We start from the raw sequence: 24873 nt of genomic DNA, 5'->3' as shown, positions 1-24873 counted from the left end.
AAAATCTTCATGTGATGATGTTTTTTTTTTGCCACACGAGAGTAAAAAAGTATCAACAATTTCGTGTCAGTCACCAGTTCTTCAGTCTTTTCTTTTTTCTACTATTTGAAGGTGACCTATGTTCGCTCGACTTTTCGTATGAACCGGCGGTGAATCTAATTTTGCTAGGGAAAATTAAAAATTCGAAGACAGAAATATCAAAACATGAATACCATCATAAACCTGCGTCACTGACAAAAAAGAAAACACGAGCGTGCAGCAAATCGTTTCTGCTATGAAAATCGTCAGCTTAAAAGCAAGGGCGAGATGAAATACAGTTTGCTTTGCGATTTTATTTATCGAATCTCGTGACTAGATGTTATGCTTTTATTTATTTTCAAATCATATAATCATATGTGATCTACGCTTTTAAAACATATGCAATTTTCGGTTAAGCTAGACAAATTGTCTATCGCAAACTATTGACAATAGGCTTTCCAGAACTCAGAATGCATAATTACGGTAGTTATGCATTGTTTCTCTGTTAAAAATAAACCGCCTGAGTTTTTTTAAACATGCATCAAACTTCAAACTGCTTCGAGAAAAATCAACCTTGAAGTTGTGGTACGAAATTCTAACGAGAATAATCAGTTCTGAATTCCAAATATGAGTGACACTACTGATTATTAGTGATTATTACCACAATTTCAAATAAATGTTTCCACAAGGAGATTGATAAAATTAGTGTAATTTGTAGCAAAAACAGCTCAATCCAAAAGATACCTGCCATACACGTGGGTATCTAAAAAAACTGGTAATAATTACATGATTTGATTAGATTACAATGCATAATCAGCATGCGTGCGCAAAACTCCACAAAATTCACGTTTAGCTGAAGTAAAAAAAAATAGCACTGCTGATTTTTTCGCCCAAACCTAGAGTTATAATAGATTGTAATGCACAAGAATTTTTGAAGACGTTTTCGTTTGGCAAGCAATTTGCACCTTTCCTGATACATATTTGAACAGGTAACTCAACCTGTTCTATACAAATAAAATGACAAATTAGCACTTTCTGAAACTTTAGTCATGTATCCATAATATAATTCGTAATCTTACACTCTTAGCGTCAACTTGCACGATCAGCAGATCTACAACTTCAACCGTTAATGCTACGCAACTGATTTCTGTTATTTCACGATTCTCTATATTGCTTCTTAGGCTTTATCTGTTCAACCTTATCGTAACTTACACTGGAACTAAATGACCGTAGACCTGATAACAACAAATCACCAACAGAATACCTTTCTATGCAACTTGGCCATACAATGATAAAGTAATGTGGCAATAATAACGGATCGTCGTTATCATCTTCATTCAAAACAACTGAAGTGCAGTGTCCGAAAAATAATTTTCTATTCCATGCGACAGCGATTGCACAATTTCCATGAGAAATATCTGATTCAAACTGATCATCGGAATCTACCTCGAGACACCCACTTTTTCGCCTTGTTTCCACTTACCTCCTTGGTTGGATCCGAAAAATCCGTTCAACTCCTGCTTGCTCCTACGATCGGAAGCAACTGGTCGCACAGTAGTTGTTCCGAGTTCTGCTGTCGCTTCGCAATTGCGACCCTTGCGACAGTTTTCCGCGATGGCGACACTGCTGTAGTTGCCGTAGGACTGTTGTCCGCACACCAATACACGCTGAAGCATTAACGCTGAACACTTTGGAGTACATTGTTTTAGACACATGGCAGCCTCCGCAGCCGCAAGGACCACGTGTTGCGTCGCCGTTAGAAGCATGTTTCGCTTGTCGTCCGCCCAACACTGCTGGGGTAGCGTACGAATGGGAATCGTAGTTTACGCGGCACGGTGGTGGTGGGATGTGTACTGTGGATTGTAATTTATTGAGATGTAACATTTTTTTTTCCAAATATTTGAACTGATACTACTCAATTTTGGGCATATATTTTATCATAATGTCAAACAAAATTATCTTAATGGAACTGATCTGGCTTATAACCCTTCATTATATAATCGTATTTATATAGTAGATAGACATATAAAACTGTTGTTAGTGTCTCGAACGACAAATTAAAACTTTCGTACTGTGTATTTTGAAATAGCGTTCTTGAATGATTTCAAAAATTGATTGACTTGTATCGAATAATTGCACAATGCGTCGTGATAAACAAGACGTGAGTAGAACAGCTGTAACTTACTCTTTGCCCTGCTAACAACGCAGTCTCTGGAACGGAATTGCGGTGTCTTAACGAGTAATTGAGACGTGCTCACACAGCGTCAAATCAATAAGCAGTGTCAGTGTGTCTTTTAAAGATTACCTGAAAGTTATTTCCCATCAGTCTTTCTCAAGACTACCTACTTTTGAATTTAACATTTGTTTTAACTTTTTCGTATCACCTGAAATGGCTGGACGGAAAAAGAAACCTCGCATCGCTGCGGGGAGGAAAAGAGAGGCATCTCTTTCTGACACATCGAGTGTCTGTAGTGACAATCCTTTTGATATTTTGCCTGAGCAAGAAGCTGGTGAAATGGAAGTTATTAATAATGAAACTATACAAAATATAAAATCTTTAAAAAAGGAGAAAGTTCCACCTATTGTGGTAACTATTTCTTCTGAATTTAATATATTCAAAAAGGAACTTTCAACGTTTGTTTCTGACGTTAAAGTTACCTATCAAATTGGCCGTAGAGGTGAATGCCGCTTATTAGCCGACTCAGTAAAGGGTCGTGATCGTCTTGTTCAGTATTTAACTGACAAGATGTACAAATTTTTTACATATGACACCAAGAACACCAAGCCGTTCAAGGTTGTCTTGAAAGGTCTCACCAACGATCAAACCGTTGATGAGATCAAACTTACTTTAACAGAATTACTTGGCATAGCCCCTACCCAAGTAATTCTAATGAAACAAAAATCACGAGGCGAAAACAGTCAGAGAACTGGAATTTCCCTTGTTAATTATTTAATTAATTTTAACCGCAATGAGGTTAACAACTTAAAATTTTTTGAAAAAGCACATGCTTTGTATAATGTGCGTGTAAAGTGGGAAATTTATAGGAAGTATGGCGGAGGTGAAAAGCATATCACCCAATGCCGTACTTGCCAACGTTATGGCCATGGTTCCAAATTCTGTAACATGGACCAAAAATGTCTTAATTGTGGAGACTCTTCTCACAAAAAGGACACATGTCCTGTGAAAGAGAGTAAAAATTTTCGCTGTGCGAATTGTAACGGCAACCATATGTCAAATTTTTATCAATGCCCAGTCCGTTTAGCAATTGTTAAGGCAAGGCAAGGTAAACAAAATTCAATTTCTCAATTAAAACCAACTTCAAAACAAAATTCTCCAAGCGTACCAGTGACGCATAGTTTACCTACTCCTTTGCATACCCGTTTAACTTATGCACAGGTTACAGGTAGTTCGAACATTATACCGCCTAGTGTTGGTAGTTCGAAAATGACCGTTAATATGGGTAAGCAAAACAGGCTAGAAAATAATTGTACACCTATCACTCCAGCTAATATTGCTGCCGAAAATATTTTTTCTAATGTCAACTGCCTGGGGCCTATTACGGCAGGTAAACTTTTTTTTTTGCAACAGGCGATGTTCGATCTTATGAACGCCATGTTGCAGGCAAAATCAATGTTTGAAGCCATTCAAATAGGCACAAATTTTACTATTAAAATTGTTTCTAATTTAAAATTTTGCAATGATTTTAAATAAAACAATTAAAATATTAAATTGGAATGCTCGCTCATTGAAGGCCAATGAGAATGAGCTTTTTAACTTTTTAACAGTAAATAATGTGCATATTGCAATTATTACTGAAACATTTTTGAAACCTAACATAAAATTAAAATATGATCCCAATTACGTGGTTCATAGATATGATAGGATTCAGGGTTCCGGCGGTGGAGTTGCAATTGTTATTCATCGCCGAATCAAACATCGTGCTCTTCCCCATCTTGAGACGAAAGTTATTGAAACTTTGGGAATTGAAGTTCAAACTGAACTTGGGATTTTATTTATTGCCGCAGCATATTTACCATTTCAATGCACACGCGAGCTCAAAAATTATTTTAAAGGTGATTTACAAAAACTCACCAGAAATCGTTCGAAATTTTTCATAATCGGCGATTTTAACGCTAAACATCGTTCATGGAATAATTCTCAAAGTAATTCCAATGGCAAAATTTTATTCAACGATTGTTCTTCAGGATACTATTCTATTTTGTCTCCGAATAGTCCTACATGCTTTTCTTCTGTAAGAAACCCTTCAACAATTGATTTGGTGCTTACAGATCAAAGTCATGTATGTAGTGATTTGATCACACATGCTGACTTTGATTCTGATCATCTTCCAATAACTTTTTCTTTATCACATGAATCAGTTTTAAACCCTATGAGCTCTGTTTTTAATTATAACAAGGCTAATTGGGAAAGATACAAAACTCATATTGAGAGAAATTTCAATAATGAGCTTGATTTGCAAAACGAAGTGAATATTGATTCCGCTTTGGACGCATTAAAATGTGCAATTGTTGATGCCAGGAATTATTCTGTTCCAAAGGCTCAAGTGAAATTTGATTCACCAATAATTGACGAAAATCTTCAACTTCTAATTCGTTTGAAAAATGTCCGCAGACGTCAATATCAACGTTCTCGTGACCCTGTTTTTAAAACTATTTATAAAGATTTACAGAAAGAGATTAAACATAGATTTACTCTTCTGAGAAATCAAAATTTTGAGACTAAAGTTGAAAAATTGAAACCATATTCAAAACCATTTTGGAAGCTGTCGAAGATTCTTAAGAAACCTTCAAAGCCTATTCCAGTTTTAAAAGATGGTGAACGTTTTCTTGTATCCAATGAACAAAAGGCTCAAAGACTTGCTCAGAAGTTTGAGAGTGTTCATAACTCAAATTTGAATTTTGTGAGTCCAATTGAAAATGGCGTCAATTTGATTTAATTTCTTCCCAGAATTTTTTACCTGCAGAAATAATTGAAACTAACTTGAATGAGATTAAATCAATTATTAAAAATTTCAAAAATATGAAAGCACCTGGTGACGATGGAATCTTTAATATACTAATCAAACATCTCCCTGAGAGCACAATGGAATTTTTAGTAAAAATTTTCAATTGCTGCTTCAAAATTGCATATTTTCCCAAATTATGGAAAAATGCAAAAATTACTCCCATTTTAAAACCAGATAAGAACCCAGCTGAAGTTTCAAGTTATCGACCAATCAGTTTGCTTTCTTCAATAAGTAAACTGTTTGAGAGAATTATTCTTAACAGAATGATGTCACACATCAACGAAAATTCAATTCTTGCAAATGAACAGTTTGGATTTCGCCATGGGCATTCCACAACTCATCAATTGCTCAGAGTTACTAATATGATACGAGCTAACAAATCTGAAGGTTATTCCACTGGAGCTGCTCTTTTAGACATAGAAAAAGCATTCGACAGTGTTTGGCATAAAGGTTTGATTGCGAAATTGCAAACTTTTAATTTTCCAATTTTCCTAATCAAAATTTTGAAAAATTATCTTACTGATCGAACTCTGCAGGTTGTCTATCAGAATTCAAAATCTGATAGATTTCCTGTCAGAGCAGGTGTACCTCAAGGTTCAGTCTTGGGTCCAGTCCTGTACAACATATTCACTTCAGATCTTCCTGATTTGCCTCCAGGATGCACAAAGTCATTGTTCTGCGATGACACAAGCATTTCCGTAAAAGGAAAAAGTCTTCGTGTCATATGCAGTCGATTGCAGAAAAGTTTAGATATTTTTTCTTCCTACTTGCAAAAGTGGAAAATCTCTCCCAATGCTTCTAAAACTCAAATGATAATTTTTCCGCATAAGCCTAGGGCTTCTTTCCTCAAGCCAAACAATAATCACGTTGTCAAGATGAATGGGGTTATTTTAAGTTGGTCCGACAAGGTTAAGTACTTGGGACTAATTTATGATAAAAAACTTATTTTCAAAGAGCACATTGATAGTATACAAGCCAAGTGCATCAAATATACGAGATGTTTATATCCTCTCATTAACAGGAATTCTAAACTTTGTTTAAAGAACAAACTTTTGATTTACAAACAAATTTTTAGACCAGCAATGCTTTATGCTGTACCGATCTGGTCAAGTTGCTGTTCAACAAGGAAGAAAACGCTTCAAAGGATTCAGAATAAAATTCTGAAAATGATTTTGAAGCGTCCTCCTTGGTTTGGTACACTCGAATTACATAGACTTACTGGTGTTGAACCATTAGAAGCTATGTCAAATAAAATTATTAACAATTTTCGACAAAAATCGTTGCAATCCTCAATTGCTACGATAAGCTCTCTTTATAGCCAATAAGTTAGCAATTAAGTTAGTTGTAAGTTTACTTCCCCTTTTCTGACAAGTAGGTTTAAATCCCTACGAATGATAAGTCCTAATTGCGAAAGCAAACAAATCCTAACAATTAAAATCACAAATTTCTAACAGTGTTGAGAAGTCACCATTTGTGATTGGACACACATACTCATTATTTACTAATATTTATCATAAATACTTAAGCTACTAACAAATCCCTCCTTTAAAAAAAAAAAAAAATAAGCAGTGTAGAAAAGAAAACAGCGCAATTTGCTCCCCCTTTTACGGTTTAGGAATTTAGCATATGAACAAAGAATCTTAATACGTAAAATGCTAGCAGCCCTGTATTCAAATATACGTTCAGGGGTGAAAAAAGAATGTCCCTCTGAACCTATATTTCCGTGGAATAACAAACAGCGAAAGTATTGACTGATTTACTCATTATATTTTAAGATGTCAGAATGCCAACGTTAAAATTTGCGTTAAGTTCATGGATTTTAAAGCAATATAATCAACTTCAGTACATTTGTCGGAAATAATTTCTTTGGATAAACGGAAGTTCATGATTTCATGAATCAGCAGAGATTATGGCCATCGTGAGCGGTTGCGGTGCTCAATGTTAGAACGGGTCAGAAACCTGCCATCGAATCCGACAGCCTCTTGCAAGCAAAACATGATCAATAAGATCTATAGAGGAAAAAAAAAAATTCAATAAGATTTTCAGGGTTACCCAATTCTAGGGGCTATTGCCAGATCAAGTCCAATCGAAGAGTAGCGTACTTGCTGAAATCACCCGATATGGCCTTTTGGGATCCGGTAATCGCAAGTAAACAATTCATCAATAGCTCAAAACGTTTTTTTTTTATAAGTCCAAGGAAACGTAAGATGGTAAAAGGCTATTTTATTCCCTTGAAGTTTTGATAACTTCATACAAATTTCTAGTAAGATCGAAATAAGATTTTACTTTGTTGAGCCCAATAAATGTCTAGGCGACTCATGATGAATCTACCTGTTAAACTTCAATTTCCAAAAATCACAGTTTAAAGCAAACATGGCCGAGAGAAAAACGCAAGTCATTCACGGTGCTCCCACAGACTGTTATTATAAAAAAAATGCACCAAAGAATCTGAGTACATCATTCGATTCGTTACGACGTCCAGAATGTCTGGTCAAAATTTCAAAATCATCGTACGGTACATTTTTGAGTAATGTCCTTTTAAAGGTTGTAAAGTACAAAAAAGTGATATAAAAACGACGAAATACTTATTGTAAAGCACGTTTTTCAACCACCATTTTATATAATAACTTTCAAAATAGTTTCTACACATTTCAAGGGTTATATTTCAAGACAATAACAATTGGTGGAAAGATTTATTTGAAAATCCCACAGTGCACAGTGGTCTAAACTCGTAAAATCGTGATCGTCCTAGATTTGACTGTGAAAAGTTGATTTTATGTACTCCATGTCTTCAGCAAAATTGTTTCACAGAACAAGGCCTTACTTTTGGCGTTTTTAGTTTTTCGATCAATCCATGTCCTATCTGTACGTTGGACACGACAAAATAGAGTTTTGTGTGGAACACCCCTCCTTAAAATCAGTTTTTTGTCTATAATTTTGTCTGTAATGGTCAAAACAATGCAAAATGTTCTAAGATTTTATTCATTCAACTAATATTCTCTCAAGACTTTATAAAATTTATTGTTTTGACAATCATAGAAAAAGTTATAGACAAAAAACTGATTTTAAGGAGGGGTGTTTCACAAAAAACTCTATTTTGTCGTGTCAAACGTACAGATAGGACATCGCAGTATTCAGCAACTGTTTTTCTTTTAAAATTTTCCACAACTTTGCTGAAGGAAGCAATCTGATATATTGAAAATTAGAAAAAATATTTTTTTCATCTCACTATTAGGTGGATTGATCGAAAAACTAAAAACGCCAAAAGTAAGGCCTTGTTCTATGAAACAATTTTGCTGAAGACATGGAGTACATGAAATCAATTTTTCACAGCCAAATCTAGGACGATCACTATTTTACGAGTTTAGACCACTGTGCACTGTGGGATTTTCAAATAAATCTTTCCACCAATTGTTATTGTCTTGAAATATAACCCTTGGAATGAGTAGAAACTATTTCGGAAGTTGTTTCATAAAATGGTGGTTGAAAAACGTGCTTTACAATAAGTATTTCGTCGTTTTTATATCATTTTTTTGTACTTTACAACCTTCAAAAGGGCATTACTCAAAAATGTACCGTACGATGATTTAGTGTTTATTAGTGTTTTTTTCATTGTTTGACTAGTAATTAACCAATCCTATATTTATATTTTTGTATGTAACTAACCTGCATAAGTGCAATGTAAAACTTATTATTAGGAATGGGTAACGGGCTTTAGCCTTTATTCAAATTCTATTACAAATACAAATACGGTAGAAGAGATTAGAAAACAAATACGTCAAGTTTATACGTCAATACGCGCGAAATGCAGGCTAAGTATCTCCCACATGATCTCAAGGCTGGCCTAACAAGCCAGTCGTCGTAGTCTCGAGTCTCGGCTCGGGAGAGACTGTTAGTGTCAGTAGAATCGTAGCGCTAGCCCCGCAATTGTCCTGTACACTAAACAGTTGGCTGCAAAGTCTGTGTATAACAAACAAAAGGTCAAATTCCGAATCGGAATGTAGCACCTAGACTTTGCTTTTATTGCAGGCTGAGTAGCTTACTGACTGCAAATATTTTAAACAAAAAGTAAAAAAATAGGGTATCGGCTCTTCTATCGTCAGAATTCACCTATTATCGTCCGGAGGCTAAGGAAGTCATAGAGAACTTATATTTTGCAAAGAGGTACTCTGCATTATGAAGAACCATCACGCAAGAAATTAACTATCTTGGACATCATTCACTACCCTGACGATAATAGGTAAAACATGACGATAATAGAGCCGATACCCTGGGCGGGGGCCTACCACGATCGACGCCTGGGTTCGAATCTCAACGCCGACATAGATGTCGATGGTTGTGGGGTGGCGTGATCCACTCATAACCAAACCCACTGGTCTAGATTCAATCCTAGCCGACACCAGGAGATTTCCTTATGCGGAAAATCTCTGGGATTACGCCTTCCATCGCAAGAGGAAGTAAAGCCGTTGGCGCCGGTCCGTTAATCAACAGGTCGTAAGTTAGGGTCCTGGGTAGAGTCGCCTCACCGGGCGTCGGTGATTGGCACAATAACAGTAGCGGAACTAGGCCGACGGAAAATAAGCGAGAATATAAAAAAGCCGATACCCTATATAATTTAAATTTCAGTTTAACAGGAAATAAAACCTTTAAAAAAACTGGAAACAAACTTAGGAAAAGGCCGAAAACTACAAGTTTATCCCAAATTAACGTCAAAAAACTTCAAAATGTCTCTGAAAAGTAGTACAAAAGCATACAAAAGTTAATGCTCGAAAACATCTCTATAATCCAGAAGAAGTCAAGAAGAATATAACTTTAAGTGACTATCACATGTTAAAAATTCAGCCAACATACCTGAAAACGTAAAACAACGCATAGGCCAGGGCCGGATTTAGACGGTGGGGGGCCCGGGGCAAATTTGTTTGCGAGGCTTTCTTTTCTTAAAACATTAGGTAACGTTCTGGATGGTGACGAGCAAAAAAAAAAGGTCGCCTCACGACTAGGGGGGCCCCATACATCGGGAGGCCCGGGGCATAATAATAAAGGTCCAGAATACTAACACAGCCTTTGTGCCTCGAAATTTTATTTTTTTAACCGATGAAAAAAGCATGAAATTTTCGATATCGTTTTTTTAAGCCAAATGTCCTGGAAATTCATACCTAGTCGAGATCTGGTACCTTTTCTAAAACAAAATTTCGAAGAATTTTTTCGGGACAACATCATTTCTCGAAGTCTTATACATTTCTAAGACACTTGGTGTAAAAAAAATGATTTCGACAATTCCATTTGACATTTACTGTTCATTTTTTCATTGGTCAAAAAGTGAAACTTTGACCATTTTGAAGCTCCACAACCCGAAGGCCGATTAAGCTGAAATTTCACATGAGGATTTTTTTTCGAGCAGACGAAGTTTTCGAACCCTACTGCTAAAATCCTATGTCAGCATTCCATAAAAACTCTATGGCTATAACTATTTTCTTTTACTTCGTACCTGTTCTTATATTATAACCTTCAATTATATAAATCTTCGAAGGATGAATATTGGATTTGTATTGGATTTATACCTTCACATAACTTTTACACAACCGAGATCAGTTCAATTTGCCTGGTGTTGAGAAAATCATATACATCACTTGCTTGTTTTGAACGAACAAACACACATGCTTCGAGAAACTGAATCGACTCATATATGTAGAACTTTGCGTTGTTTGGAAAATTTATTTTCCACTTGAAATTATAGCCTTCATCATTTCAAACCTGCTTCACATTGTTATGTAAAATTTTTCAGACTCTCCATTTTATTCATGGGGCCAACATAAACTAATTTCACTCAAATACGTATGCGGGGAATGTTAAGTTGATTTAGGTTCCAATATACAGTGCACGATTTCTCAATTGAACGCGTTCAAGTAGTAACACAAGCGTTGATAGTTTTGCTCACAACTAGTAGTAGTTGTCGACTAACTGCACTAGTCACTTTTCGCATGTTTATTACATCTTCGCTGATACCATTATGACATTAGTGTGATTTATGTAATCTTTCCTGATTGAGCTTGAATGAATTGAGGCTTCATAAAATATATTTACTCACTCGAACCAAGAGGGAATTCAGCGCGCGTACCGTCTTCAACTCAACTCTGAAATACTTCTACAAGATACCAGATATTACAATGTCCACGCTACTGTCGAATATCCAAGCTTGTGAAAATTAACGACTCTGTTCAGGGCGCTAACTATAAATAACGCACACGACCAACACGATCGACCTTGGCACCAGCTGAAAATTATTCGCTCGACGATAGAGCCGAAGAAAGTCTCTGCGGTAGGTAACCTATATCACATTACACTGTGTGTTAATGTTACTGCACCTTAAGAATGCCTGGAACTAAGTCACAAAATCGATAGTGCTCAGAACTAGGTCACATAAACCACTGGCCATCGAAAGTTTCGACACTGTCTGTTTAAAGAGGCGTTACCGAAAAGTTGTTAACAAGAAGCAACCACGGAACTGATAAGCTCAGCTGTTTCTTGTAACATACTCAGCACCGAAACGAAAATTTGTAATTTCAAGCCTGTTACTCATCAGCTTTACCTTAGTGTTACTTATCATCGCTGGGTGCGGGCAATGCACTAACATAGCAAAACGACAGGAGCAGGTGATCAGTGACCTGCATTATGCATCGCAACGCTTCGTAGTCGGAACAATGTGAGGGTATGTAGTGTGTATAACCTGTATGCGCCACTACTACAATCGGCCGTTTGTTTATAATTTGAACGCTGCTCTATCACGGACTCTGTGTTGGGATAAACGTGGATAAAGCTGGTAGCGTTTATCTATGAATGAACTGTCGCGGTTTCTCAGTACGCATGCGCTTCCGCACAATCAACCTACAGTGACTATAATTTTTATACAAATGTTTTCATCATATTTTTAATTAAAAAATTACAAGTTGTTTGAGACACTACGTTATGATTGACGTGAGCCACAATTGACAGAAATAATCGGTTTGCTTTTATATTGAAAATAGGAAAAGAAGTTTTACCTCTTCTTATCTCTAAAGCATTCTAAGCTTTGGACATACAGTTGTGTTCATAATAATAGTAACGATGATTGAAAAGTCGTATTATAAAAGCAATTTGAAATTAGCTTTTAATTTCTCGAATTTCTTTCATGGTGTATTTGGAAGAGAGCTTCGATAAACCAAGTATGTGATGTTAGTTTCAAAATTTTATTCCATTTACAGTAAAATTACAAACTATACGCACTTAAGTATTTCGTAGTGTAACCTTTATTTTTAATGACAGCTGTATATCGTTTCGGCATAGAGTTTACAAGTGCTTGGCGATAAGAAAAACATAAGCAATAGGTATCGCAGCCCAGAAATCACGAATTATAGACATAAGTCTGTTACATTTTCCGGCTTGGCTTCAGAAACAGCCTGTTTGACATCACCCCGCGTTTTCAATAGTAATTTAGTCCGGAGACTGCACTGGCCACTTCATAAATTCAATCTTATTCTCCTTAATGTGGGCCTTATCGCGTTTGCTAGTATATTTAAGATCGTCATCTTGCGGTTCATTATTGACTTCGTCGTCTCCAAGAGCATGGTCATACGCAGTATCTACTTCTAGCATACCCTGACCACTATCTCCTGATAGTCAAAATGTGCCGAAAACTTTCGCTTGTCAACAAAATTCGCTACCAACGACTGCCTCGGTATGATCTGGCACGATTTAAACTCCTCGAAGTCGTCACCGAGTACGTGCAAAGCCTTGAATGTTGCCGGGTGAGGGAGAGCTCATGGAAGTTTCTCTAAAGGACCACCGAAGTGCCACGTCAAAACTTATAAACAATATAGATCATTGCACACGAAAAATAACCTCACTGTTCTGACACTTCCCACGGGTTTGTTTACAATGTGTTCAATTCACTTTTTATGTGATAGGAGTAAAATAAATGATATGAGTGCGAAAAAGATGGGAAAACTCTCCGCCTATGCGAATTCGTTACTGTGATCTTTTGGTTTATTTTTGGAAACGCAACGCAAGACACTTCCGCAAGACAAAATGTGCCTCCTGGACGAGCTGGATTGTGAAGGAATGGAACAACTGTATCGTTCGCAGGAAACACATAAGTTCTACAAGAAACTGCTCGCATCCCGCGAGCCGAAATGTATCGGGATAATGATGGAAGAGTCTTGACGAATGAACGCAAGGTGATCGACAGGTGGAAGCAGCACAACAATTAATACCCTAAAGCACAGGGGCACAGAACCCAGACGGCAGAAGGCATGACTTCGTCAGCACAGCGGATGAGCAAGACACACCGCCCCAACGATAAGTGATGTTAAGGATGAACGCTATTAAGAAGCTGAAGAACAACAAATCAGCTGGAAAAGATGGCATCGCAGCTGAGCTTACCAAGCAAAGCCCGGATAGGTTGGCTTCCTGTCTGCACCAGCTTATAGTCAAGATCTGCGATACAGAACACGGTGACGGGCACGGTGTATCGTTGTACTTATCCTACACATGCAAAATGTGCCAAAAACAATATCGATAACGAATTCTCTCAACGAATCTAGTTGATCGAGACCGCTATTAGCCCCAAGGCTAAGCGTGCGATATTGTTATACAAAAATGGTGACAAGTTGGACCGATTTTAAGGCCGCCTACGACACTATTTTTCGTGTAGAACTCTGTAAAATTATAGACAAAAATGGTTTCCCTGCGAAACTAACAAGACTAATCAAGGTGACGATGGATGGTGTACAGTGCTGTGAGAAGATTTTGGGTGCGTTATCTAGCCCGTTTGAAACACGCAAGGGACTTCGATAAAGCAAAGGTCTTTCCTATCTCATGTTAAAAATTGCGATCGAAAGTATTATGAAACGTGCGAACTTTAACATGCAGGGCACGATTTTCAATAAATCCAGCCAGTTCATATGTTTCGCTGACGACGTGGACCTTGTCAGGACTTCCCAGATGGTTTCTAAACAGTAAATGAAGCTAAAACGTGAAAAAGAAAAGGTTGGATTGAAGAGGAATTCTGTTAGTTAAAGGAACCGAGCGCAATAGGGCTCGCATAGGCAGTAGCGTAGTGATCGACGAAGACGAGCTCCGGATGGTTGGCGAATTTGTGTACCTCGGATCATTGGTATCGTCAGACAACATTAGCAGCAGAGAAATCCGCAGATGTATCGAAGCTAGAAGTCGTGCCTGCTACGGACTCCACAAGACCCTGAGGTCTGGTAAACTTTACCCCTTTACCAAGTACACCGTGTACAAGACGCTCATAAGACCGGTAGTCCTCTATGGGCACGAGACGGGGACAATGCTCGAAAAGGTTTTGCAGACACTAACCGTTTTCGAACGACGTGTGACTAGGACCATCTTGTGAGGATGGCGTATTTTTTTTTTTTTTTTTTTTTTAAAGGTGGCGGGGAAATCTGCAAACAGACACCTGAGAAGAGAACTCAGGGTGTGGGGATGAGACTAGGGGAGAGATGCTGGGGTAGTTACACTCGCCCAGACACCTACTGATCCCTGTCCCGACCCACTAAAACCCCTCCAGTCTCCAGCCCTGGTCTTCCCGGAACGACGGTTAAGTATTACGTCGGGGAGTGGCTTTTGTGCGTGATGCACCCTCTTTACTCTTATAACCTCCTAGCTAACTACCTGGAGACTGGTAATTAGCTACCACTGGCGTGTTGGTGGTTGACCCGCCACACACGTTGCAGCTCCAGAACAATCTGAGAGGCGGCCGCACAGACCGCGTTCCAGATGTCCGGGTCGTCGCACATCCTCCGGACTAGATTGTCCGGAGTAGTGCCAGGCCCGCTCACAGCCATCATGTTGCTCCTCGCTCTTGCGAAACGGGGGCATACGAAGAAGACATGCTCAGCAGTCTCCTCCTCCTCCACGCACTCGGGACACATGGGGGACACCGCGTGTCCGAACCTGTGCAGATATTGCCTGAAACAACCATGGCCTGACAGGATTTGTGTCAGGTGGAAGTTCACTTCACCATGTCGTCTCCCGACCCAGCCGGATATCTCCGGTATGAGTCGGTGCGTCCATCTGCCCTTTGTGGAGTTGGACCATTCCCGCTGCCAGCGGAGCATCGAGAATGACCTTCTGGTACCTCGTATGCCCCTTGTGTCACGTTGGTCGAAACACTCTCTGTCCTCCTTGATGGCGATGCTGATAGGCATCATGCCGGACAAGACACAGATTGCATCGTATGACACCGTACGATACGCACTCGCAACTCTCAGGCACATGAGCCTGTAGGTACTTTCCAGTTTACCGCGGTAACTGTTAGTACCTAGCGCTCTGGACCACACTGGCCCACCATACCTAAGTATGGACGAAACCACGCTGGCAAGAAGTCTTCGCTTGCTGCCATAAACCGCTGAGCTATTGGACATCATACGAGCTAGTGCTGCAATAGCCGATGAGGCCCTCTTACAGGCATAGTCGACGTGACTCCCGAACGTGAGCTTGTCGTCCACCATAACCCCCAAGAGCTTCAGGGATCGCTTCGAGGTGATGGTGCAGTCTCCGACTCTGACGACCGCCTGTTGCTCCGATTTACGGTTGTTCACAACCGTGACCTTCGTCTTATGATGCGCGAGCTCCAGTTTCCTGGAGCGCATCCAGTCCTCGACCTTGCGTATACAGTGTGCGGCCGTCAACTCGACCTCCTCGATAGACTCGCCGTAAACCTCCAACGTTATGTCGTCTGCAAAGCCGACGATCACAACCCCTACAGGGAACTTGAGTTTCAACACTCCGTCATACATGACATTCCACAACACCGGGCCCAGGATAGAACCTTGCGGAACTCCTGCGGTAATTGGGACGCACTTTTGACCCTCCTCCGTGTCGTAAACAAGTACTCGATTCTGGAAATAATTTTCCAGAATCTTGTACAGCGACACCGGTACATGGATGCTCCTGAGCGCGAGCGCTATGGAGTCCCAACTGGCACTATTGAACGCATTCTTCACGTCGAGCGTGACGATTGCGCAGTAGCGTATTCCCCTTCTCTTGCGCTGGATTGCTACCTCCGCCGTCTTGATGACGGAAGAGATTGCGTCCAGCGTGGACCTGCCCTTCCGGAAGCCGAACTGGTTACTTGCCAGACCGTGTACACCCTCCGTGTACCTCACCAGTCTGTTGAGGATGGTCCTCTCAAGCACCTTGCCCGCGGTGTCCAGCAGGCAGATAGGCCTATATGCCGATGGGTCCCCTGGCGGTTTCCCAGCCTTCGGCAATAAGACCAGTCTCTGCCGCTTCCACCTGTCCGGAAAGAGACAGTCATCCAGGCACCTCTGCATGACTGCCCTGAACAGCCCGGGGGCCGTTTTTATCGCCAGCCTGATCGCCAGGTTAGGGATACCATCCGGTCCCGGTGCCTTGCTCACCTTTAGGGATTTGGCGATCACGAGGAGTTCCTCATTCGTAACCCTTGCCTCCTCCCCTGCCTCGACACGGCTGTCGTCGCTCACGGATTGGATGCTCGGCAGGTTGGCCGACCATCTCTGGTCTATGTCTGAGATACTGGAACGTCGGACGTGAGACTCGACTGCCGGAGGCCAAAGACTTGGCTCGTGGCATGGAAAGAGTCCCTCGATGATACGCTCCAGCATCGCTGGTGATCGCTCTGCAGGCGCCAGCGCGCCTTTAGTCTTGGCCATTACGATCCTGTAGGCGTCACCCCACGGATTTGTATTGGCACTCGCACATAGCCTATCGAAGCAGGCCCTCTTGCTGGCCTTTATCGCACTCTTTAGCATCGATCTTGCCGAACTGAATGCTGCGCGGCGCTCTGTCCTCTCTTCTTCGTTCGCGCACGCTGCATCCTCCGTCTTGCACGGAGGCACGCACTGCGAAGGTCGGCTATCGCGTCCGTCCACCAGTAAACCGGTGGCTTTCCATTCCTAGGTTGGCGAGTCCTAGGCATGGTGGCGTCGCACGCCCGCGATAGCATAGCAACTAGTTGGTCAGCAGTCGGGCGGATCCAACTGCCCCCCTCGCGCTCCCTTCTCATTGCCTCTTCGAATACCTCGGCATCAAAGTGCGATGTCTTCCACCCGCGAACGGTCGGAGTGTTAGCTCTACCCGTCGCTTGCCGCCTCTCGTTGTTATCTACACTATAACAGACCGCCTGGTGGTCGCTATTAGTGTAGCCATCGTCTACCCTCCAGTTCTTGATCAGTCCTGGGCTGGAGAACGTCACGTCGATGATCGACTCCGCACCATTTCTGCTAAATGTACTTTTGTTCCCAACGTTGGCCAGATCTAGGTTGAGCTTTGCAAAAGCCCCCAACAGGATCTGGCCCCTCTGGTTCGTGAAGCGACTTCCCCACTCAACAGCCCAAGCGTTGAAGTCGCCCGCCACCACCAACGGCGTTAGGCCCGTTAGCTCCATGGATAGGAGGTCGACCATCTGGGTGAACCTTTCGGTAGACCAACGTGGCGGAGCATAGCAACTGCAGTAGAACACTCCGTTTACCTTAGCAACTACGTACCCTTCTTCTGAGGTTGAGACAACCTCCTGAACCGGGAACTTGCTCGTCGTACATATGGCCGCCAAACTGGACTTATCCGCAACCCAGTTACCGTTTCCGGGAGGGATGCGGTAGGGATCCGATATGCCGGCGATGTCCGACAACGACTCAGTGGCTGCTTGGTGTAGCAGCTGCTGAGCCGCGAAGCAATGGTTCAGGTTCAGTTGCGTCACCCTTACGCCCGTGGTTTCGCAGCCGGCTTACCGGCTGGGCACCTGGGGCCTCCCATAAAGTGTTTGGCGTCCCGTTTCCCGGAACATACCATGCACTTGGGAGACTCCACACAGTCCTTTGCTTTATGGCCTGCACCTCCACATCGCCTGCACAGCTGGCTCCTATCGGGCCCCTTGCAGGTCCAGGACTTATGTCCGCCCTCAAAGCAACGGAAGCAAATGTCTGGTTGCTGTAGTATGCCCAGAGGACATACAGACCAGCCGACCTTCAACTTGCCCTCTTTCAGGGCCAGGTTAGCGTCCGCCGACGGTAGTCGGAAGGTAGCTATCTGGGTCCCCGCCGGACCTTTGCGGAGGCGGATTGACTCCTTAGCCACCTCCACCCCGCACTTCGCTTTTAGGGCTTGTGCAATGTCGCACCCCTCAGTGATTTCGTCCAGGTTTTTAAGCTGGAGAGTCACTTCTGAGGTGAGTGCCCGCACTTGCACCTCCTTCCCTAGGACCTTTTCAGCTACCGTTTTGTAGGTAGCCCCCTTGTTCTTGGCGTCCTTCCGGAGCTCAAGTATCATCTCGCCAGTGCGAGATCGGCGGATACTCCGCACATCCGCCCCCAGATCCTTGAGCTGGGTTTCCCCCCTCATCTTCTTCAAGACTTCTGAGTACTTCGACCCATCCGTCTTGAGGATGAGGGCATCACCCCTACTCCGCGCCTTTTTGACCTTTTTTGGTCCTCTGGCCGCTCCGCCATCATGTCGCGTCGCACCTTCCCGACGCTTCCTACCCTCTACGGTAGTCCAAGGGTTGCCCGTAGCCTCCACCTGTGCCTTTTCCGCGGTGGACCTTGAACCGGTTGGCGTGTGTTTCCGTGGGAGTAGCACGACCAATCGTTTCTTGGTGTTCCCGGGGGCCGTTTCCCCCGGGGACTGCCTCGTTCGCTCAGTGACCTGCCCCGTGGAGCAGACCGACGCGAACGAGGGGGCGTCTGTCTGCACCTCTTTAGATGCAGTCGCCCTCCCGGTCCTGGCCGCTTTCTCGGCCGCCTTCACCCGAGCTACGAGTTCTTCGTGCTCCTTTCTGGCTTAATCAATGGTGCTCCGAAGCAGGAGGAGGCTCTGCTTCAGGTCGCCAGCGATGTTTCGCCTGTTCGCCAAGAACTCGATTATGGCATCGAGTTGTTCAGACAGCGCCGCCACTCTTGGCCGCGTGTCCATACACCTTTCGACGGCCTTGACTAGCAAGGGACCGTCTACCGAGATGTCTGGTGTGGACACCGACGGGTTCGCCGTTTTTCCACCTCCAGACTTCGCCGCATCCGTCTCCGCCTTCTTCTGCGGAGACCGCTGGATGCCACCTCGTGCGAAGGGATTTGGTAACCCCTCCGCACCCGTCTCTTTTGTTTTTGAGTTCAACATTTTTGTTTATTGGGTCCCCCTACCAGCCGATATCCTTATCCATAATGGAGTAGTCGCCTAAATGGTCCCAAGGTAGTCTATGCCGGAGCAGTGAGGCCATGGCTAGGGGCGGCTGCCATAGCGCCTTATGGGCAACTATGACACCCCCGACCGGCGCAAGTCAGGAAAAGACATCTGATCCTACTCCTGCCGGGTTCCCACCCGGCAATGGACTCGGAACGTACTGGAAGGCCTGCCAGGTTTTACGAGACGGAGACCCCTGCACCGGTTGTAATCTCGCCGTTTCAAGCCGTTATCACACGACATTACTAAGGGAGCTCGGCGCAGGTGCCAGTCCAAAATAATGGTACGAAAACGAAATCCCACTCTTATACTATAGTGATGCGACCAGTTGCCGTAATTGGGAACATTACTGGCATCAGTCCCAATGGGCGGTATAGTGCATTTGGGTGGTGAGAGCGGCACTACTCGCTCCGTCGGAGCTGCTTCCGGCCAGTGTGGCTTTTGCGAGAATTCAGCGGCCCAGTGCCTGAATCTCGCCACGACCTAGGCTAGCTCCCGCTGATGGTCCGGGACTGCTTGCTAGCAGTGAGCACTTCCGTGGCCTTCGGTAATCGCCAATTACCGACCCGTGGTGGCATTCAGCTCTGCCGACTCGTATGGAGGCGAAGATTAAACCATGAGCTGGCACAACTTTATGGTAAGCCCAGTATTCAGTGGAGCGGAGCAAGATCTCGGAAAAATAGGATACTCAAGAAACTGGAGATAAGTAGGAGGGTAGAGAAAGTAAAGGGTGTACGGAATCGAATTGCATCATTTTTAAATGGCTGTAACTTTTTACTCATAGGGCATTTTCTGTTGAACATTTGGGTGAAATTTGTCTAATGTGTATTGTTGACACTGTATAAGTTGTACTCAGATGCTAGAGCAATCGTTGCGAAGATGGAGCCGGAAGAACAGAAGAGGCGTTCAGTTAGAGATGTGGCTAAAAAACTGCATTTTCACACGTGCAAAGCTCAGAAGGCGCCGAATCGCAATGAACGGCAGAATACGGTGGCGGGGACACGTGCACGGAAGCCACATTGCCTCGTTATGGATGACGAGATATATGTAAAAACAGACTTCCGGCAGCTTCCGGAGCTCCAGTAAGCAAAGCAAAGAAAAGCCTTGGTGATACATCTCTATTCGGAACTCGACCTTCTGTGTAGTTATACACAGACTTCGAAGCCAACTATTTAGTGTACAGGACAATCCTGAACCCGAGCCGAGACTCGAACCTACGACCACTGGCTTGTTAGGCCAGCATCGTACCTCGAGACCAACTGGAAGGTCAGTTCTTCACCGCTTATCATAAATTCGAAGTTCCTGAGAACGTTAGGAAGCAGAGCATGTCAAAGTTTACCGAAAAGCACATGTTTTGGCAAGCAATTTGACGGTTGTGACAACCGGGACGGTAAATGGGTGGGTATACTTGAAAGAATGCCTCAAAAAGCGTTGATTTCTAATTCTGAGGTCACACGATAGTCCTACAACGTTCTAGCCGGATTTAGCATCGTGTCATTACTCGAAAGATGTGTGGAAGTCAATTTCGTACCGAAGCATCTCAATCCCCCAAAGGCACCTGAACTGCGGCCAATTGAGAAGTACTGGCCCATCATGAAGCAGGCACTTTGGAAACATCATAAGGAAGTAGAATCGGAGGAGGATTATAAGAGAAAATGGGCGGGGACCTAGCGTGGTTGGTAGCGTCTCCGCCAACCACGCTCGACGCCTAGGTTCGAATCCCAACACCGACATAGGTATCGATGGTTGTGGGGTGGCGTGATCCACTCACAACCAACCCAACTGGTCTAGATATAATCCTAGCCGACACTGGAAGATTTTCTGAGGCTAAAAATCTCTAGGATCACGCCTTCCATCGCATGAGGAAGTAAAGCAGTTGGCGCCGGTCCGTAATAAACTGGTCGTAAGTTAGGGTCCTACATGGAGTCGCCTCCCCAGGCGTCGGTAATTGGTACAACAACAATGGCGGAACTAGACCGACGGAAACTAAGCGAGAATAAAAAAAATGAAGAGAAAATGGATTCCCACAAATAAAAACAGTGGGTTCAAACGTTGTACAAGACCTCATGAGCAGTGTTAAGAGGAAAGAAAGTGTATTCGGATATGGGAATGAAATTGAATAAAACGAACAATAAAAAAACATGTTTTATTTTACTACCAGAAAATTAGAAGGCGACTGGTTGGATGAGTCGTGCAACTTGACTTTGCACATGAAAATTTACAGCAAATGATTAGAATGGGAGAAAGTTTCTTCTATCTCTTCCTCTTCGCACGTAGAAGTACGTATAGAGGTGAAACGAGTTTTTCTGAAGATTTGAATTTGTAACCAAAGCCCAAAAAGTTAGACAGATTGGATATTAATAGAAGACCTAACATAATAAACTCGACCGTTACTTTTAGGATAACCCGCGAGATTAGGATATATCCTAACGCATTGCTCACCACGGTTATTCCTGATCAGACTATAAGGCTTTGTGAATATGACAACTTGAGTTTCTCTCAAGTGAATACCACAAATTTGTGAGTGATCCAGACGGCCTTCCGGTGTTATATTGGTATAAATCAGAACCACATCTTGTAGCATAGTATTTATCAGATCACTGAAATATATCAATCACTGGGCGTTTGTCTGTTGGTTATAATCGGTCTAAAATCGGGAAGTTGAGCAGTCTTGTGCTCTAGTGAATTAAACCACACACACACTCGCGCGTGGTCCCTACAGCATTACTAATGTGTGCTAGTTTAAATCGGTACCAAATAAAAACAAACCAAATGTGCATCTCTAATCAGCCGACTGAACGGAGAGTAAACCGGTAATAGTCTAATAGCGACGAGTACTCTAACATGTATGATCGCATCACTTATCAAGGTGAATCCTGATCCAATTTACCCTTCCCAACTAACAAACCCTCCTTCCTGTGACCTTCGTGGAGATGCAGAGGTTCACACGGTCTCCGAATAGCAGAGGTCACGCCTACATCCTTTCCCTCTTCCCACCTGATTGCAAGAACGTGGCCAGCGTCGTTATTGATCCTTCAAAGTATTGAGTCACTAAAACTTGTACAATGAGAATGGTCGGTCACTCCCAGCCCCATTCAGTTGATTTACCGTGCAATTTTACTGATTTGGATCAATTACGGAATGCAACCATTGATATGTACAGTCAGTCAAGCTAAGCTAAGTAAAGCTAAGATTTGAATTGGTAACTAAAGCATATTCAGGGTTTCTAGTCAACTGCGAAAATGAAATCTTTGACATTTCCAGAAGGTTAATTTTATTTAATTTTTTTTAAATACAAAATTTCGAATATGCGTGGAGAAACCCGAATGACAAAATTGAACCGCAACGCAACTTTAAATTTATTCGTATTGTGAACAATATTTCCCACCGTAACATGTCTAATTTGGGTTTAATTTACCATGTTCATTGTACGAGAGAGAGAGAGAGAGAGAGAGAGAGGGAGAGGGAGAGGGAGAGGGAGAGGGAGAGAGGGGGAGAGGTAGAAGGAGGGAGAGGTAAAAGGAGGGAGAGAGAGAGAGGGGAAGAGGTTAAAATATACTTTTTACTTTACATATTTAATTCTTGACTTAATAACTGTTTTTGCATACTCCTATTAACTACATTTCAGCCCGTCAAAATGTCGGAATGTGTACGAGAGATAGAGGGAGATTTATTTGCAGCCCCTAAGGATCACTCATTGGCACACTGTGTAGCTGCTGACTTGAAGATGGGGGCAGGAATTGCAATCAAGTTCAACCAAACGTTCAAGAGAGTCGACGAACTAAAGGCCCAACAAGTTGGCGTTGGAGGTGTTGCCATTCTCAAGGATAATCAACGATTCATTTACTATTTAATAACAAAAAAGGGATCATACGATAAACCAACGTACGATGATCTCACAAAGTCTCTGGAAGCGATGCGGAAGCATATGGTGAGTTGATAATGTATGAAAAATCTCGGTTACAGTAACAAGGTTTGAATTGTTCTAGCTTGAAAATGGGGCGAAACAATTAGCGCTTCCTCGCATTGGCTGTGGCATAGATGGATTGGAATGGACGAAGGTAAAGAATATTTTAAACGAAACATTTGGGAAAGAGGGTGATATTGAAATAGTAGTTTACAATTTTGTTCCCAAGTAGAATTTACACGACGACACCTCTAGTTGCCATGTGTTCCTTATAAATTATCTCCAATCATCAACCAATAAATGAATTTCATATGATAGAGCGTCGCTAGTTTTTGGTGCACAGTTCTTGGAATATGTTTTGAAGATTTTCCCTAATTTGCTTTGGGATGAATTTTGGATAAAGAACTGAAACGAAAAAAATTTACTAATGATGGATGGTTCAGGCCGTACGTTACCTTTGAATGAAACGTAGAGATCTCCACGTGCGTTTGGTTGCTCATTATTTGGACTAGGTAATCCTTCTCCTTTCAAAACCTTAACGTAACTTGGCTCTACCACATCTACAACCTGAGTTAACAACTGCCTTCCATCGATACCGGTAATCTCCAAGGTAAACCCAACTAAAGCTTGTCCTACTGTTATAGTAACAACCATAAACAAATCGGCTTCATTACGCAGAAACCTAGGATGCGGATTTTCATTTACCACAAACACAATATCGGAGGGAATGATTTTTGGACTACGATCACCCGCTTCTACGAAACGAATCTTCGTTCCAGTTGGAACTCCCGGAGTGATGTGAACATCTAAAGTTTCTTCTACAAGAATCGTTTCGACCTGCGAATCATCTACGAACTCATCTCGAATGATTTTCATTTTCTTGATTGTACCATAGAAAATTTCCTCCAAATCAAGATTGATAAAGTGTTCGATGTCTTGTCCTTTTACCTTGACTTTTGTTCTATCGTCTAGACAAAGTGGAGGTGGATTTGTGACTGCATCGATAAGATCTGCGTAGGGCGAGTAAGTTGCGAAAAAGTCTCTGAAAAATCATATGAATTTAGTCCCTCAATCGTCAGAACATATGCAACGATTCATACCTATAAATTTTCATACAATTGTTCGAAAAACTATATGGCTCAACAAATCCAGTTGGGGTAACAACGCCGGCTTTAAGTCCTTCTTCGCCATAAATGTCATAGATGTGTTTCCGGAGAGGATTCGCTGCAAATTGATAATACAATTTCTGTCAATTTACGCTTTTTCGCAATAGCTCACTTACACAAAACGTCGAAAGCTTCGTTGAGTAGTTCCCAATAGTGATCCAGCGACATCGAGGGAAAAGGAATTTTCGGAGTTTCATGGAAGCCATTTTGCGGATGACAACGAACTGCCCATTTTCGATAGCTAAATTCTAATGTTGAGAATGTGAATTTTTGAAGGAAATAGCGAAACTTACGCTAATCGAATTTCAATGTCGGATGCACTTTTGGGTATATCCAAAATTGCATAGTAATCGAAGCCCATATTGTAGAGAATTTCAGTTCGTACTTTTTAATGTCATCAGACGTTGAGCCTACTGCGTTAACAAAATGGATTGAAAGTCTTTTGATTTCTAGTGAAGTAGAGTTCCAAGTACCTATTGTTATGCAAGTTATGTACGATTCTGAAAGCTATATTTGATGTTCTTTGCCCTCAACCATA

At 42.2% G+C, this 24873-nt stretch overlaps 3 protein-coding genes across 8 annotated transcripts in view; 1 reads left to right on the top strand and 2 right to left on the bottom strand.

Annotated features, from left to right (window-relative positions):
* The window catches only part of LOC129722574 (uncharacterized oxidoreductase YjmC), a 14077-nt gene extending 2324 nt beyond the window's left edge, over positions 1-11753 (bottom strand). The window contains exons 1-2 of one of the 5 annotated variants that reach the window (XM_055676150.1): positions 11635-11753; positions 1502-1871 (exon numbers count right to left, since the gene is read on the bottom strand). In XM_055676150.1, the coding sequence (XP_055532125.1) occupies positions 1502-1784 (283 nt within the window). In that variant the 5' untranslated portion in view covers positions 1785-1871; positions 11635-11753. Of the gene's footprint in view, positions 1-1097; positions 1223-1501; positions 1872-10533; positions 11051-11133 lie in introns of those variants that run through there. The other 4 variants (XM_055676147.1, XM_055676148.1, XM_055676149.1 and 1 more) reach the window with 4 other exon arrangements.
* The window catches only part of LOC129722577 (ADP-ribose glycohydrolase OARD1-like), a 26944-nt gene extending 3451 nt beyond the window's left edge, over positions 1-23493 (top strand). Inside the window, exons 1-3 of one of the 2 annotated variants that reach the window (XM_055676154.1) lie at positions 11104-11364; positions 22891-23193; positions 23252-23493. In XM_055676154.1, coding sequence (XP_055532129.1) covers positions 22900-23193; positions 23252-23401 — 444 coding nt within the window. In that variant the 5' untranslated portion in view covers positions 11104-11364; positions 22891-22899 and the 3' untranslated portion in view covers positions 23402-23493. Of the gene's footprint in view, positions 1-11103; positions 11365-22890; positions 23194-23251 lie in introns of those variants that run through there. The other variant, XM_055676153.1, reaches the window with a different exon arrangement.
* On the bottom strand, positions 23348-24753 carry LOC129722576 (dnaJ homolog subfamily B member 13). Its single transcript, XM_055676152.1, has 5 exons — positions 24629-24753; positions 24452-24576; positions 24270-24393; positions 23625-24211; positions 23348-23574 (listed from the first exon to the last, which is right to left on the bottom strand). The coding sequence occupies exons 1-5, from the start codon at positions 24694-24696 to the stop codon at positions 23495-23497; spliced, it is 984 nt and encodes a 327-aa protein (XP_055532127.1). The 5' UTR covers positions 24697-24753; the 3' UTR covers positions 23348-23494.
* Positions 24754-24873: the final 120 nt, after the last annotated feature.

This window comes from Wyeomyia smithii, chromosome 2 (assembly GCF_029784165.1).
Source record: "Wyeomyia smithii strain HCP4-BCI-WySm-NY-G18 chromosome 2, ASM2978416v1, whole genome shotgun sequence".
NCBI classification, from domain to species: Eukaryota; Metazoa; Arthropoda; class Insecta; order Diptera; family Culicidae; genus Wyeomyia; species Wyeomyia smithii.
This window is presented reverse-complemented; position numbering and strand designations above follow the sequence as displayed.

Bases quoted from the DNA above. Each gene is read 5' to 3' on its own strand.
- LOC129722576 (XM_055676152.1), bottom strand. From the start codon at position 24,696: ATGGGCTTCGATTACTATGCAATTTTGGATATACCCAAAAGTGCATCC. The intron at 24,577-24,628 runs GTAAGTTTCGCT...ATTAGAATTTAG, and splicing joins GACATTGAAATTCGATTAGC to CTATCGAAAATGGGCAGTTC. The intron at 24,394-24,451 runs GTAAGTGAGCTA...ATCAATTTGCAG, and splicing joins CGAAGCTTTCGACGTTTTGT to CGAATCCTCTCCGGAAACAC.